The 14,756-nt window shown below is 34.1% G+C and overlaps 1 protein-coding gene across 4 annotated transcripts in view; it reads right to left on the bottom strand.

The window, feature by feature from the left end:
- LOC125657550 (STE20-like serine/threonine-protein kinase) overlaps positions 1 to 12,500 on the bottom strand; it is a 48,401-nt gene extending 35,901 nt beyond the window's left edge. For 2 of the 4 annotated variants that reach the window (XR_008798443.1, XM_048888197.2), the window contains exons 1-4: positions 12,085 to 12,465; positions 6,199 to 6,363; positions 914 to 1,112; positions 510 to 582 (exon numbers count right to left, since the gene is read on the bottom strand). Coding sequence is in view for 3 of the 4 variants with exons in the window: in XM_048888197.2 (XP_048744154.2) it covers positions 510 to 582; positions 914 to 1,112; positions 6,199 to 6,363; positions 12,085 to 12,246 (599 nt within the window). In the remaining variant the exon portion in view is untranslated. Of the gene's footprint in view, positions 1 to 509; positions 583 to 913; positions 1,113 to 6,198; positions 6,364 to 12,084 lie in introns of all 4 variants that reach the window. The other 2 variants (XM_048888196.2, XM_048888198.2) reach the window with 2 other exon arrangements.
- Between the last annotated feature and the right edge of the window lie 2,256 nt (positions 12,501 to 14,756).

Here is a 14,756-nt window from a genome sequence, read left to right as displayed (position 1 = left end):
TACTAGAACATCAAATTTCATAATGATTTTACATTCAAAATCTATGATGATTTTACACTAATATCAAATTTCTCAATGATTTTACATTAAAACTTTAAATGTTATAAAGAACATCAAATCTTATGAATTTTACATTTCATGTTTAAACTGTATCTACTATACCGATGCACAATCTTTAACATTGCCACCTATTTTCAATACATATGTGAGTTACTAAGCACATCACTTTTTGTACTCCACTCTTAAGAGGAATTTGCAACACAGAAAGGGAACTTTTTTTTTTTTAAATCTGATAAAATTTATACATAAACATAAGTGAAGCATTTCCTTTATCCTCTCCATTTTTATTTATTTTCAATGTCTATGCAGATGTGCTTAAAGCTTGTTTTAAACTAATACTTACATACACCGGTACAGAAAATTTAACAATGAAACACGGAAATTTATTTACCAATACTTACATACACCGGTACAGAAAATTTAACAATGAAACACAGAAATTTATTTACCAATATGGAGTACCAATAAATGAGTCTCTCCTCTGGTTTGTTCGTGTGTTCTTGGCAGAAACTCCAAAATCAGCTGGAAAAACAAGATTCATAAATCATTAGATGAAGGATTAAAAAGAAATCATAAGAATTTGATACACAAGAAAATAAAAATATTCAATCACAACCCATAGCCTATGACATAAGATACTTTTAATCCTCAACTAATTTGTCGCACCTTATGAAATGAAATGCCTTTAATTATTACCGAACTCAACATACCCCTACAAAATGAAATGCACATTTAATTTCCACCTAACTCAGATATATATGGTAACTTGTCGTCCTCCGCAGTGATTGGCACTATACATCCACTCCCACCCCACCCACCCTACTGGCCAGTAGTACATTAATTACATGCTTACCTAACTTGACATCCCCCTCCGATGTTAATAGTACATTGCCAGCCTTGAGATCCCTGTGGATGACTTTGTTGTTATGGAGGTAGTCTAGTCCACAGCACATCTTGTTACAGACATAGCGGATCTGGTTCTCGGTCAAGGGCTTCTCCAGCTCTACCATGATGCTGTCTATGGCCCCGCCCCCACAAAACTCTATATACATCTGTAAGAAAAGAGAAATAAGAATTCATTAAGAGTATAAAACTGATAGATTAAAATCAATAATGTTGACTATATAAAGTAAGGTATTCCATCAAATACAGCGGACAAAATGAAAACCCAGTTTTAAACAATTCTTATCAATTAAAGGAATTGATGTCAATCTTGCATAAATCACTTTATGATATATTTCACAAGACTTCATATCCATGATCGTTGTAACGATCTATTGTGTCAATACAACCTATCATAGGGTCAAATGCTGTCTGACATGTTTCATACCGATTGTTAGACCATTCTTGGCACACTAATTTTAACTACGGATGACTGTTTATCTTATTAAGATGTAGGGATCACAGCGGGTGTAGCCGGTCGACAGGGGATGCTTACTCCTCCTAGACACCTGATCCCATCTCTGGTATGTCCCGGGGTTTCTGTTTACCCACTCTCTACTTTGTATTGCTTATAGGAGTTATGAGATTGATCACTGTTCGTTATCTTCACCTTTCATCCACAATCTTGTCTTGTCAAATTTATCAGAGAGACATCATTTGATTTGGTCATCATTACAATATATACAAATGGTAATGATAAATATTTTCTTCTGAACACGCTGCAGTTGTGAACAATTTGCGTATGAATACGGAACTACTTGATATATGTCTATTTTAATGGCTGGGAATACCATCAGAGAAGAGTGTTGTTTCTCTCCACTATGAACTCTATACCTGACACTTGTGTTGTTCACACTCAGTGTAGACACAAAGCAAAGAGTTGGCTATGACCTAAATTTTGCAAAGGAAATCAACAACCAATTTTACCATTATACCTTAACTTTGCTATACCTCAAATGCATTTTTGATAACAAACTATCTATATATAGACAATTTTTAATCTCTTCATATATATACAAATCTTAAAGTATATCTAACTGTAAAATTGAAAGGAATTCATCTAAAATCAATTTCTTTCAATTATTTTTGTGCATTTTACAGAGAATACAAAATGCAAAGTGCAGAAATAGAACTAATTTAAATATTGTGGAATTTCAAAAGAAATATAACTCCTCTAGAATCAGGAAGTTAACATTATGATGGAAAAGCCAAAATGTAAGAGTAAATCTAAACATTAAATAACAGTCTCAATAACCATGATGTTATGAACTGCAGTTGCCAATTTGCCATACTGGCATATTCCATTATACAAAATTGATTACAAGAATTTATTTTATTGTCAAGGAAATCTCACAATATGTAAACGAAAACAAGTGGCCCACAGGCCTTAACGGTCACCTGAGTATCATAGCCTATACAAGAAGTCTCATATTTGCATTTAAGGTGGCTCACTACACCCTGAAATAGTTTCTTAAATCAGTACGAATTGATTTAATCATAAAAGATACGATGATATATAATAAGTATATATGCCAAAAAGGCAGAAAATATGCAAATTTGGATAAATACATGATTTTCAAAAAAATTATTTCAACACACAGGAGCAAAAGACTCAGGCGGATTTGAACTCGAGATCTGCAGTTCACCAGTCCAATGCTTTAACCACTGAGTTACGATGATAGACAAACAAATCGATCGATACAAATAATTTCACAAAACATTTAAATCGCCATCTTGTGACATAGTGTCATAAAGACTATAAGCTTTAGTGTAGTGAGCTACCTTAAGCCTTAATATGGAGTCTTTTGTGCATATCTTTTTAATCTTTCAAAAATATGCATACAATTCCTATTCAATTACAGAAGAAGTCTGAAGGGAAAATGGAAGTTTGAAGCATATAAATCATTTTGACATTCTCCACCCCTCAACTCCTCTCCTCTCCCCCCTAAGACCTGATCCCCTGACCCTTGGGCAGTGAATTTCCAAACTTAAGAAGACATTACGGAAATCATTTAGTTTATCTCCCATGACTGTGGAATTAGAGAAGAAAAATACTTTTTTTATACATTTTAATAATGTGGCCATATTAGCCCTGAACCCCTCAGACCCAGGAATTCCACAATTTAGGTAGATACCTTCATGGACATTATAATCATGCATTTAGTTTTTCTTAAAGATATATGGAAGTAGAGAACAACATTTTCTAAGATTTAATTCATTATATGGTCAGATTGGCCCCACCCTAGAGCCTGAACCCCTGACCAAGGTGTCACGAATTTCACAATTTAGGTACAAAGCTTAATAGCCATCATAATCATGTATTTAGTTTCTCTCAAATATATATGGGAGCAAAGGACATTTTCTAAGACTTGTAGCAATACATGTTCACTACAAGGTTATACTGACACCACCCTAGAGCCTGAATCCCTGACCCAGGGGCCATGAATTTCACAACTACAGTAGAGGGCTTCATGGTCATCATAACCATGCACTTGGTTTTTCTCCCACATGTGTGGGAATAGAGAAGAAGATTTTTGAAAATTTGGCCTTTTTTTCGCAGTTTTGTCCACACCCATGAGGTCCTGGGGGAGCTAAGATCATAAATTTCACAATTTACATTCCTCTTAAAAAAAAAAAGCTTCACACCAAAATGGCAACAATTGGCCTTGTAGTTTGCAAGAGGTTAAAACTGTAAAATTATTAATGTACAATGGACAACAATGGACGAAGACATGAGTGACTCAGGTGACCTAAATAAGTACTAAACGTGTTGCAAATGAAAGGTTACTTACAGTATTTAATCAGGTTGTATATATCATTTTCTACATGCATATGTACTTTTACGTAACATTTTTGTTTTGTTTTGTTTTTTAAACTGCAGTGAAAATTCAATAATACATTGATATACAGTTATAGTAGAATGCTGTTATAAAATAAAGAAAGCATTGTGATATATGAACATTCATGTAAGAATTCAAGTACATGCCAGAACTACGGTATTTCAAAATGACACATATAGTGCATGCTTGTAATTTAACAGAACTATTTGTTGTTTGCATCTAACACCCACTTATCACTTTAAATGTGCACGGACAGATTAGTCACATATTTCTGATATATATGTATATAAAGTGTATATGTGCATAATGGTTTGTAAAGATAATAATGAGATCTGTGCTTCCTTCTCTCACCTCTCACACACTTATACTTCCTTACTAATGACCATTCAGATAATAGGAGATAAAATTCATAAACATTCTAACCAAAACTACAAGGAAAATATTTTTTCCCATTTTCTATACAAAATAACAGATAAAGTTCTCATTGCATGATCTGGTTTATTTCGGTACTTCGTTATTTTTTCATGTTTTCTCTGGGAAAGAATAATTTCTGTCCAGGGTTACTTCACCACAATGGAATCAGTTCTAAGAGAAAATTGATTGAATTTAACCAATCAAAACTCATTTTATCAGAGGGCACAGAACTCTGTACCAAAAAGGGTCAATTAACCATGGTCAGTTGTTCAAAAGTTATTGGCAGTATTGTATACCTGGAAAATTTCACCATCTTTGATTTCTGTCTAGATGCATCAAAAAATGTCCTGTTTTAAATTTGCTTTATACCATTTATTACTACAAATGTACTTTGTTTTGGGTGACAAATAAATCGAAATATACCTAGCTTATTCAACAAAGTAAACAAAAATAAAATAGGGATGAAAATTTCATGGTATACAGCATCAAATCTATTTCTAAGCAGAATCTTTACATGAATTTTATCTTTTAAATTATCTAAACACTTCCCTATGCAAAGACTCATGTTTATTTTACACAGTTTTTAACAAATTAACATTAAAGGACAAGGATTTATAAAACCAGATTTTAAGGAAGTCCATTTTTGAAGGGTTTTCCTAAAATAAGACAGTATCTATACCTTACGAATAAACAAAGTAATTGGTTTACAATCATGATGACAAATATTTGTGAGGAAGGGGTGGTCGCAAACCTAAGAAATATTTCTTGCACATGGCCAGATACTTCATTTTCATTCTTTCCTTTCTACAAGCAATTCTAACACAACCCTTTTGTTAACACTGTTGTTTCCTTATATCATACAAGTTCTGAATATGGCAAAATTGCAGTTTGACATCAGTTCATAACAATGCAAAAGCATGAGTGCTATTCTCTGAGGGACCCAAATCCCTGTAAATCAGTAATAAATAAATAAGAAAAAATCCTATAATTTCACAGCAGAAGATTAATTACTCATACACAAAAAGGATGTCAGTTACCAATATCCAGGCAGATATTTCATGTAATATTTAGAGTATCCTTGAATGAGTGTATCTTCTGATACCAGTCGAGGGGGCGGAGCCCCCGTGACTGGTATCGTAAGATGCACGAGTTCAAGGTTACTCTAAATGTTTTGTATCATTGCGCTCAGAAATTATTGCATCATCCTTAATTATATAACTGTACTCTAACAAGGAACTGCGTGACCAAAATTTAGACCAATCAAAACTCATTATCGAAATCACATGTTTATCCGATACGGTCGAATAAAACGCTTGTCAGTTTTTAAGCAATAACCACCATAGACGATGGCTGGGATTTTTTGCTCTCACAGTTTGCAGAATCGGTATATAGAAAATCAGATACATGTTGAAGATTCGTTGCAAAGGATGACGCTCGATCTACCGGGACTAAAAAATGAACCTCATGGATTTCGATATAGGAGATGTTTCGGACATGATGGAGACTGATTTGAGTGCGCCAAATTTCTCCAGTCCTGAGGTCGTGATGAAAAATGAACGATTTGAACCGGTGTCCGATGATGAAATTCAGCGTTTGATAAACTCACAAAAAATCTTAACACTCGTAAAAATACTAAATGGGTAATTGAAACGTTCAACAAGTGGCGTGCCGCACGGGACAATGTCCCACTTTTGACCGAGATGAATTACTGGTGCAACGATTTGTGTTCAAGTAAGAAAACAAGAAGACAGCTCGGAATATCCAATACGTTTATTTGAGTTTGTTTTATTGATAATTGTCGATTCACCCTGACATGCTCTATCTTGATAGAGTACGGTTGTAAGAGCACACCAAGTCATGGTGTATCAAAAATAAAAACACAGTGATCATCAAAGGAAAAACACCACACCAATGATACAAATAACATATGAAAGCCTCATACCAATAGCTTCCCATCGAAGACAAAGGCTTCGTAGAGTCCCACTACATTCTCGTGGCGGCATTCTGTGAGGATGTCAATTTCTATCGAGAAGTCTTCTATATCCTCCTCAGATTTAATTTCTACTTGCTTCAGGGCAGCAAGGGAACCATTCTCCTTATTTTGGGCCTGTAAAACACCAAATGACATTTGTAAATAACTTTTTAAACAGTTCTACATATTACTGACATCATAAACACCACCCCCTTATTAAAATTTTGTACTGTTCCCAAAAGAACGAAGGCGATTTTCTGTTCCATTATTGAACTTTTAAGACAACACATGTAATAGTAAATATATATGTATAATAAAAACATTCTGTGAGCATTTATTAACCAAAGTTTTGAGATTTTATGAAATACACTATGATATACAGCAATAGATTGGTGAACAATGTCTACAACTGATGCTAGGGCACATTTATAATTCATATTTTCTTAACATAAATGCATTTGGACAAAATTATGAAAGAGGCAAAAAGACTACACTTTTTATCAATGTGCTTGAAGCTGTACGAAAACCATACAGCTTCCTTAAGCTGCAGAACAGACGCTCTTTGGAAAACAAACTAGAATAGACCATGGAGCTACAGATCTGCTAGGTCTTTCTTTCATATGTATATATAAAATTAATTCTACTCAAACAATTTTTAATGACTATATGGACACAAAAAAAAAAAAAATTCAAATAAACTATAATACTGAGGCTACAGTACTACCACTGTCTGAGTAACATAGTGGTTGACGCACTCGCACCTCACCGCTGCGACCCGAGCAGTGGTTGTATGCGAGAGGGTATGGCGGTCGCACGCTCAGACACCTGGGTTTCCTCCAGGTACTCCGGTTTCCTCCCACAAAAAGACCCCCCTAGTGCAAACATCCGTGCAAGTCGGTAAAAAGCTAGTATTTAGCTAATGTTAATTGTTGATTGTGTACGTCTGACTTTAAAAATAAAAAATAAAGATTATTGTGAGTCATCTCAATGTCTTTTTAGCAACTGAACAGACGTCTATTGATATCGATACTTGTTTACTCCCTGTCATAACATTATCCATAGCTTCCTGTTCCAGGGGTGTCACTTATAAAATCTTACTGAGCCATTTCCTTCTCCAATCTACTACTAATGCATGCCCATATACTTTACAAAAATTATGGGGAGATTTATGGAAAAACTATAAAGTTACTGTATGATGGGGACAAAGAGATGGTTGCATTTCATCCTAACCTAATTAAAACACTGTATGTTCACAAATCTGTCACTAAAGTCAAGGAGTACCCTATTGTCCTCATGATCAAGAGCATCCAGGTCCATTTAAAGAAAAAAATCTACATTACTTGTTTCATGGGCATGTATAAAAACAATGGACACGGGATAATTGACGTAATCAGCAACACCAATTCTGCAGAAATTATCCTTTTATAACCTCTATAATATACCCAATCAAGACATTTATTCTTTAAATTCATATTTTGTGATCAAACATTTTTAACCTATACGATTTAATGCCAAGTTGACAGACCATTTGCACATCACGGTGTTTAGAAATGAAAACAATGAAACAGCAAATTTAAGGCTTATTAATTACAGAACACCGGTGAATATAATATATGGAATATATACATGATAATGTTCAGAACATCAGTAGTCCTTCGTATAGTATGTTGCCAAGATTTATTTTTAAACTTGATTCAGTATGAAATGAAAATAAGCCACACTCTTTTCTAATTACCATGCATAATCATTCCACACCCAACACTCTTTTAACTTTCCATTCACAAGAGGTTGAGTCATGGCTCGAAATAAAACCTTGAACATCTTCTTCTACACAGATATTATAATGTGGGGGATTGAACGTGTCAATGTTCATGTAATAAAAAAAGGTCCCCATCCATTGATCACTCAACTGAAAGTATGTAATCATTTTCGGATTGAGAGTTTCCCCGATTTATTCATCACGGTGACAATATCCCATCCTGTTCGACGACATCTTACTGAAAATCAGTAGTTTCCCATCACGGGTTATCTCCTACAGTACACCTGTACTCACTAGATGTTTTATTGGGGTCATGATTAATTTGACTTGTACAATGCTTCAAAGACTAACTAGCATGAAATTCATTTTAATTCATCAATCCTGTTACTACTTTTAGCACTTTGAATTTATTTATCATTAACAGTACTACAATTCATGAGGGATTTTTTTTCACTATGAAAAACAATGACAAGTTCATACTAACATGGCTATTGCAAACTTAGTGATACATACAATCTTCTGGAAGGAATTTACAGGAATGTCAATGAGCATACTTCAATATATTAGCTATGATAAAATGAGGTTGTTGGTGTATTTACAAATTGATAAGATAAGTATATGAAATACATATTACAGTCAAAACCACTAGTAGCTAGGGGTCAGGATCATTGTCAGGATAGTGCCCACATAGCCATGTAATTAATAGCATCCCTTGGGATGACACCTGCTAGTCAGTTGAAGGTCAGGCTACTTGCACAGAAATTGTTTTTAAACTTGTTCTTTGTAAAGTACTTGGTATATCATTGTGCTTTGATACCCCGTCCATTTTAGTTTTCCCAGTCAGAGAAATGGTAACCCCCCCCCCCCTCGATACCTTCATTTCTTCTCCAGATATATTAAGGGTAATCTATTTCCTACAACTTACCTAGAATTATTTCTTTAGCATTTTTCTTTCAAGAAAATATCTTTTCTACGTAAATGCATGCTATTTCTAAATGTAAATGTGTTTTATTTTGAATTCAAACAATTCAACTTTGATAAATTTTGACACTTGATAATTACCAAGGTATGAATTTTTTTTTCTTATCTATGCACCAGTTTTACCACTATTTTTTTTTTTAAAGAAATGCAAGGAAACTCAAGTTTTTCAAATTAATATGGAAAGTGAAATATTGATAAATGGTGCACTTCTTAGACTAAGAGGCCTCATGTAAACAATGATATCTACAGGAATGCAATAAATCACAAAAGTTACATAATAGTGCATTAACTAAACTTGTCAATTCCAAAATCAGACACACTCAATTTAGTCCATTTCAATGAACAGACATGTCTGGACTAGATATGTCCATTATACCCCATCAGGTCCTCAAACAATGTAGAACCCTCTCTGTTTCCAACCTTCATTATTCAAAAGTTATAGCAAGGCTATTGTGACTTCAATTCGAATTACGTAACAGGTACCTCAGCTATTCTGACTTCAGGGCGTATAAGTGTGAATAGTCTAAGAAAATAGTTGTACTGTATACAAAATTACAGAACAAAGTATTTAGATACTTGTTTTATGGTTGAGTGGGGTTACCTATCCACTTCAAGTTTATGTGTGTCACATTGTGTGTGCTGTTCTCCACTGTTTAAGCACTCTCCCTGGGCATTCACACCATAAGTGAGAAGACACCTCTAATTAACATTTTAAATCAGCTTCTCGTTACATCTATCAACTATATCTACATTGAAGCAGCTAGAGCTGTGAAAGAAGTGCCCAGTTAAAAATGTGTATGCCTGCCAAATCCATTAAATTAAAAATCAACATGGGCATCATTTTCCACTTCTCTGAGTTTAAAAACTTGTGTTAAAGGTTTGAAACAATACATCTGCTTGGGGAGCAGGTACAACAATGTTTCTATGGTAATATTTCTGCTAAGTATGCAAGATACAGCTATCTACTTGTACCCACTGTAGTAAAATCCCATGCTGACAATGATATATAGGTAACCCGCTAACCACAATCATCAAAGCTGGCAACAGAAAACAAACAACCTTCACTGCGATAGTCATCAGAGTTCACAATGCACTTGGCTGGTATTAGGTTTTATTTCTAGGGTCATTTACCAAAGATACATACATCACATATAATACATGTAATCTATTTATGCTGCATGGCCTCATTTAGAAAATAACACCAAAGATTATTTCAAATCACAGCCATGATAGTGAAGAAAATTTCAAACTTTTCCAATTTTACAGACCGAGATGCTAAGAATTGAGAAAGGTTTTGAATGACATTAAGTCCCATGTATTTTTGTTGGTTGGGCCAACAGAATTGGAGTATTTTAAATCCCCCTGAAACTTTATAAGTAGTAAAAAGGATGTAAATGGTGTCTTCAATTTCAATTTGTAAGTGTTCTAAGTTCTGACTCACAACAATACCGTAATTCAGGTCCAGCATACAGCTATTATTTGAATTAATATGAACTGCTAGATCAGTCTATGCAAAAGACATCAGACCGTCAGACCTGACCGATGTGCAGTGCCTCAGGTTCGATGCATCATTTTTTACACCGGACCGGAATGTCCGATGTCTCAGTGTCCGGTTTTGAGCTTTAATATTTTGATGCGGAGTCATTTAAATGTTTGTTATAAGTAAAAAATAGCACACAAATCCAAATACGTAAATGAATGTGATTAAAACCGCATGGACTGTCTAAAGTATTATACGGGAGGGATCCCTGGTATAGTATTACTAGTATTATAAATAAGATTCCTTTGGTTTTGCATTTTCACATGTTTCACTTTTTTACATTAAGTTTTTCGGTCTGACAAAATTTGGTTCGGTCCGGTGTGTTCATTGATTACACAGGACCGAATGTCCAGTGTGGTCCAAAAAACTTTCACATAGACTGCTAGATGTGTGATTTAATAGTGCCATATTGGTAGAATTAAAATATATGAAATCAATTATTGTACTAAGACCTATCCTGAATATTTTCAACACAAATTCATTAGAACCAACACCATTCTTTATATCTTACAATAAAATTTGTCCAATAAGTCCAATGATCCATCTTTCTCCCTGTTATTAACATCTCTGAATTCTTTTTTAAATGCTGGTCTACACAACTTTCATTTGCAAACCATTCATTTTTCATTCTTATCAGTAGATGTACCTAGCCTGACTGTAACCTTCACTAAACACTACACCCTTTATAAATCCTGGGATATTTAAATTCATTTCAAAGTACACTTGCTATATATAATCCCTTTGAAACTGGAGGCTATTATCATTATCATGGAGTAGATAAGGCCTCTTGTTCATCCATTGGCATCTTATCTAATTGAGAAATATTCTCATATTCAGTTTCGTTGAAATATTTGGACATATATATGCAACCTGTAAAGTTACAAACACGTTTACATCATATAGATTAAAGAAAAAATGCAAGTTTTTCTCAAAGTTACACTATAATTGCTTTTAATTTTAGGTAGTGATACATTCTAACAAGTTTTAATAATTCGTGAAAGGGTACATGTAAAGAATATCATTATGTATCATAATCCTCATTCCACAGAACAGTATAAAGATAAAAACCATCACCTCTGTCCCATTTGATGCTCAAAAATTCATAATTTGATGTCTTATCTGTGGACAATAACACGTCCAATGTGTATATTAAACTTTCTTCCTCTGTTTTTTGTTAGTGCATAGTCATACTTATTAGTGAACTGCTTTGGTTTACTTCAAAGTCAATACGTCTTGCATCTTCCTGCATGTACAATATATTCTATGGATCATGCAGAAACTTTCATCATCAGCAACTTAAGTGTACTTTATGATGACAAAGTAAAGAAGTCACGACATCACTTCATTATATTCGACCACACCCCCCAAGATCAATGCACTCGAAAAACACAACATGCCCCTCCCAAATAAATTTTCAAGCAGTTTAAACAACCTACATCATAAATAAAAATATGAGATGAATTTTGGACTATCAATGTCACTTTCAATCAGTAAAAGCATTAATGTCACAATGATCACCACCAGGTGAATCGAACCGTGACACGATGTCAAACATTCTTCCTGCTACCTCACTCACCTTGTAAACTTTACCAAAAGCCCCGTCTCCAAGTTCTCCCACTATATCCCATTTATGGCCAGGGTCGACATCTCTTGTGATATTTTTATACGCTGATTTCCTACGAGCTGCTTCATCTCCTCCAAGTCGAAAGAATTTTCGGAAGCTGTTTAAGATTGACATACTGTTGACACCTGTATTTGCACTTTACAAGTACAACACTGGTTACAAGAAAAACTACACAGTTTAAGAACCATACATAATATAGACATATTAAGGGCGGTTAATATCGTATTGAACTTGCATATTGCATGCTATTCTGGCGTAAAACAGCACTTCTTTTTCGTTCCGTTTGGAAACCTGTTCGATAGGAAAGTCGCCATGTTTTCATTCCTTAACGCATGCGTAGATTGACTTTAATATTCAGAATTACTTCCTGTTTCATTTTCCTTATTCGAGTCATTTCCCTTTAGTTGGAAAGAAGTGGGAGGGGGGGGGGTCACTTTGGTAAAATAGGAAAGAGAGAAAAAGTCTATGTGATGTTTAGTTCATATAATGACACAGAGATTTGCGATGTGTTCTAGTATAAATGATTTTTGACCTGAAAAATAGATACACGTATCTCATAAAATTTAATATGTATCTTATAAACGTTATGAAATATCTTTTAAAGTGTACGAGATATTTTATATTCTTTAAAAGATTTTATCCACGATGCATTATTCTGTTAAGCTTTTGATATCAATATGAATAGTAGAGGTGAAATATATAACGGGGGACGATATTCAGTTTTAAGCTTCTACAGGAGAATAATCTCGTGTTCGTCGAGGCTGGATATTTCAGTGGACTGACCACAGGTAATTGTTTCTGGATATAAGTTATGACGTCTGTATACTAGTGTTATTATTAGTATACAGACGTCATAACTTATATACAGAAATAATTGCCTGTGGAACTGACGCCTCCTCCTTAAACTTCTTTAGGCCTATATAGGCCTAGTCGACGAATCTCGCTGAGATTAACCTTGCTCCTGGCTTTCGAGCACAGGCACTCATTTCTGTAAATAAGTATACAGAGGTCGTAAGTTATAAATTTACAGAAATAAGTGCCTGTGCTTTCAAGCTCGACATTTAGATACCGTGATCGACGACGGTTTTATATATTTATTATCATTCGTGTATCGATCCAATATACGAAATAAAAAAAGAATACCACAGAATCTTCCATATCAGCTTCATATATGGATATCTTATTGAACATGGGTGTCAACGGCAAACTAACACCACAACTTTATGACAAACGAGATGAGTTCGGCTTCTCTCCGTCGTCAGCTTCCCATATTCATGAAGGCTCATACTCCAATATCACTTACATATGGTGTTAAATTGTGTCTTTCAACTAATTCGATAAGCGAGACCATGTTCTGCGTATGATCAATGACAAATAAGCAGCTGCTACGGGATTTTAACAGTAATTCGCAAATTCTATGGTTGTAATGATAATTAAATTTTGCAAATACAACCTGTTATTAGGTCAAATATTGTCTGGCGTGTTTCATTCCAATTGTTGGTTTGTTTGTTGTGGGGTTTTTTTTTGGGGGGGGGGGGGTTAATTTTACATACACACAAATTGTAATTAAAAGATTTGTAATTGTAATTAAAAGATTTATATATCGCCCTACCAACATTAGTTCTCTAAAGCGCTTTACAAATGTGAAACAAATGTGAAATAAACAAATTTAACAGGGAAGTGTCACAACATAGACAAGGCTTAGTATGTAGTAAACAAAATATATAAACATACATAAGGTTCATTCGGTCAGGACGAGCTCTTGTCAATGGTTTAAAAACTACCATATTGTTTATATTCATTAAACTTGGTAATGTTCGGGTTTTTACGAAATCTTTTGTTAAGAAATATTTTTCTGTCCTTTGAAAAATATATATGTACCTTCCATTACATATGATGAAATTCATCAATCACACATGTACATGTCCTTAAAGTTCTAGAGGAATAAGATGATTACAAGTTCGCAATTTAGTAAACGTTATCCATAAAAGCAAATTCAACACATAATTTTCTAGATCAAATGTTTTTAAAAACATTCTGTGATTGATATATTTAGGTGAGGTTTGGTTTTTTTACTGAGTGTGTTTTTGCTTGATTTATCCATATATACGACAATTTACAAAAATTAAGTATACATTTTACCCATGGGTGTATAAATGACCCATCTATTTAACACCTGTAAACATAGCAATATATTACACATGCAACCTTATTCTCATAGGCTGTTACAGTTTAACCGTTATTTTAACATTAATTGACAATGGATACCTGCGATTTTCTCCATTCACTATACAATTTGGGTCCTTGGACCTTTTCAATAATATCCAAACTATCACAACCCCAAATTTCACCGTAGCAAGAATTTGTATAATTGGGTTGATGACTTTATCAAGCAAGTCTAGAACGGACAATTAATTAATTGGTGAATTGAACTAATGAATCTTACGTAATACACCATAAGGATGCTTGTGAAAACGTTTCTTTGCCTAGGTAAAATTTCCACTTCTTGAAAGGAATACCAAATTATTTATTATTTATTCAGGAATAGGCATATATACAAAAAATATCACAGAGAGACGTGCATTTAAGACGAGAGATCTTGTAAAATACATAGGTACAAAGGA

The sequence above is a fragment of the Ostrea edulis genome, chromosome 9 (assembly GCF_947568905.1).
Source record: "Ostrea edulis chromosome 9, xbOstEdul1.1, whole genome shotgun sequence".
NCBI lineage: Eukaryota > Metazoa > Mollusca > Bivalvia > Ostreida > Ostreidae > Ostrea > Ostrea edulis.
This window is presented reverse-complemented; position numbering and strand designations above follow the sequence as displayed.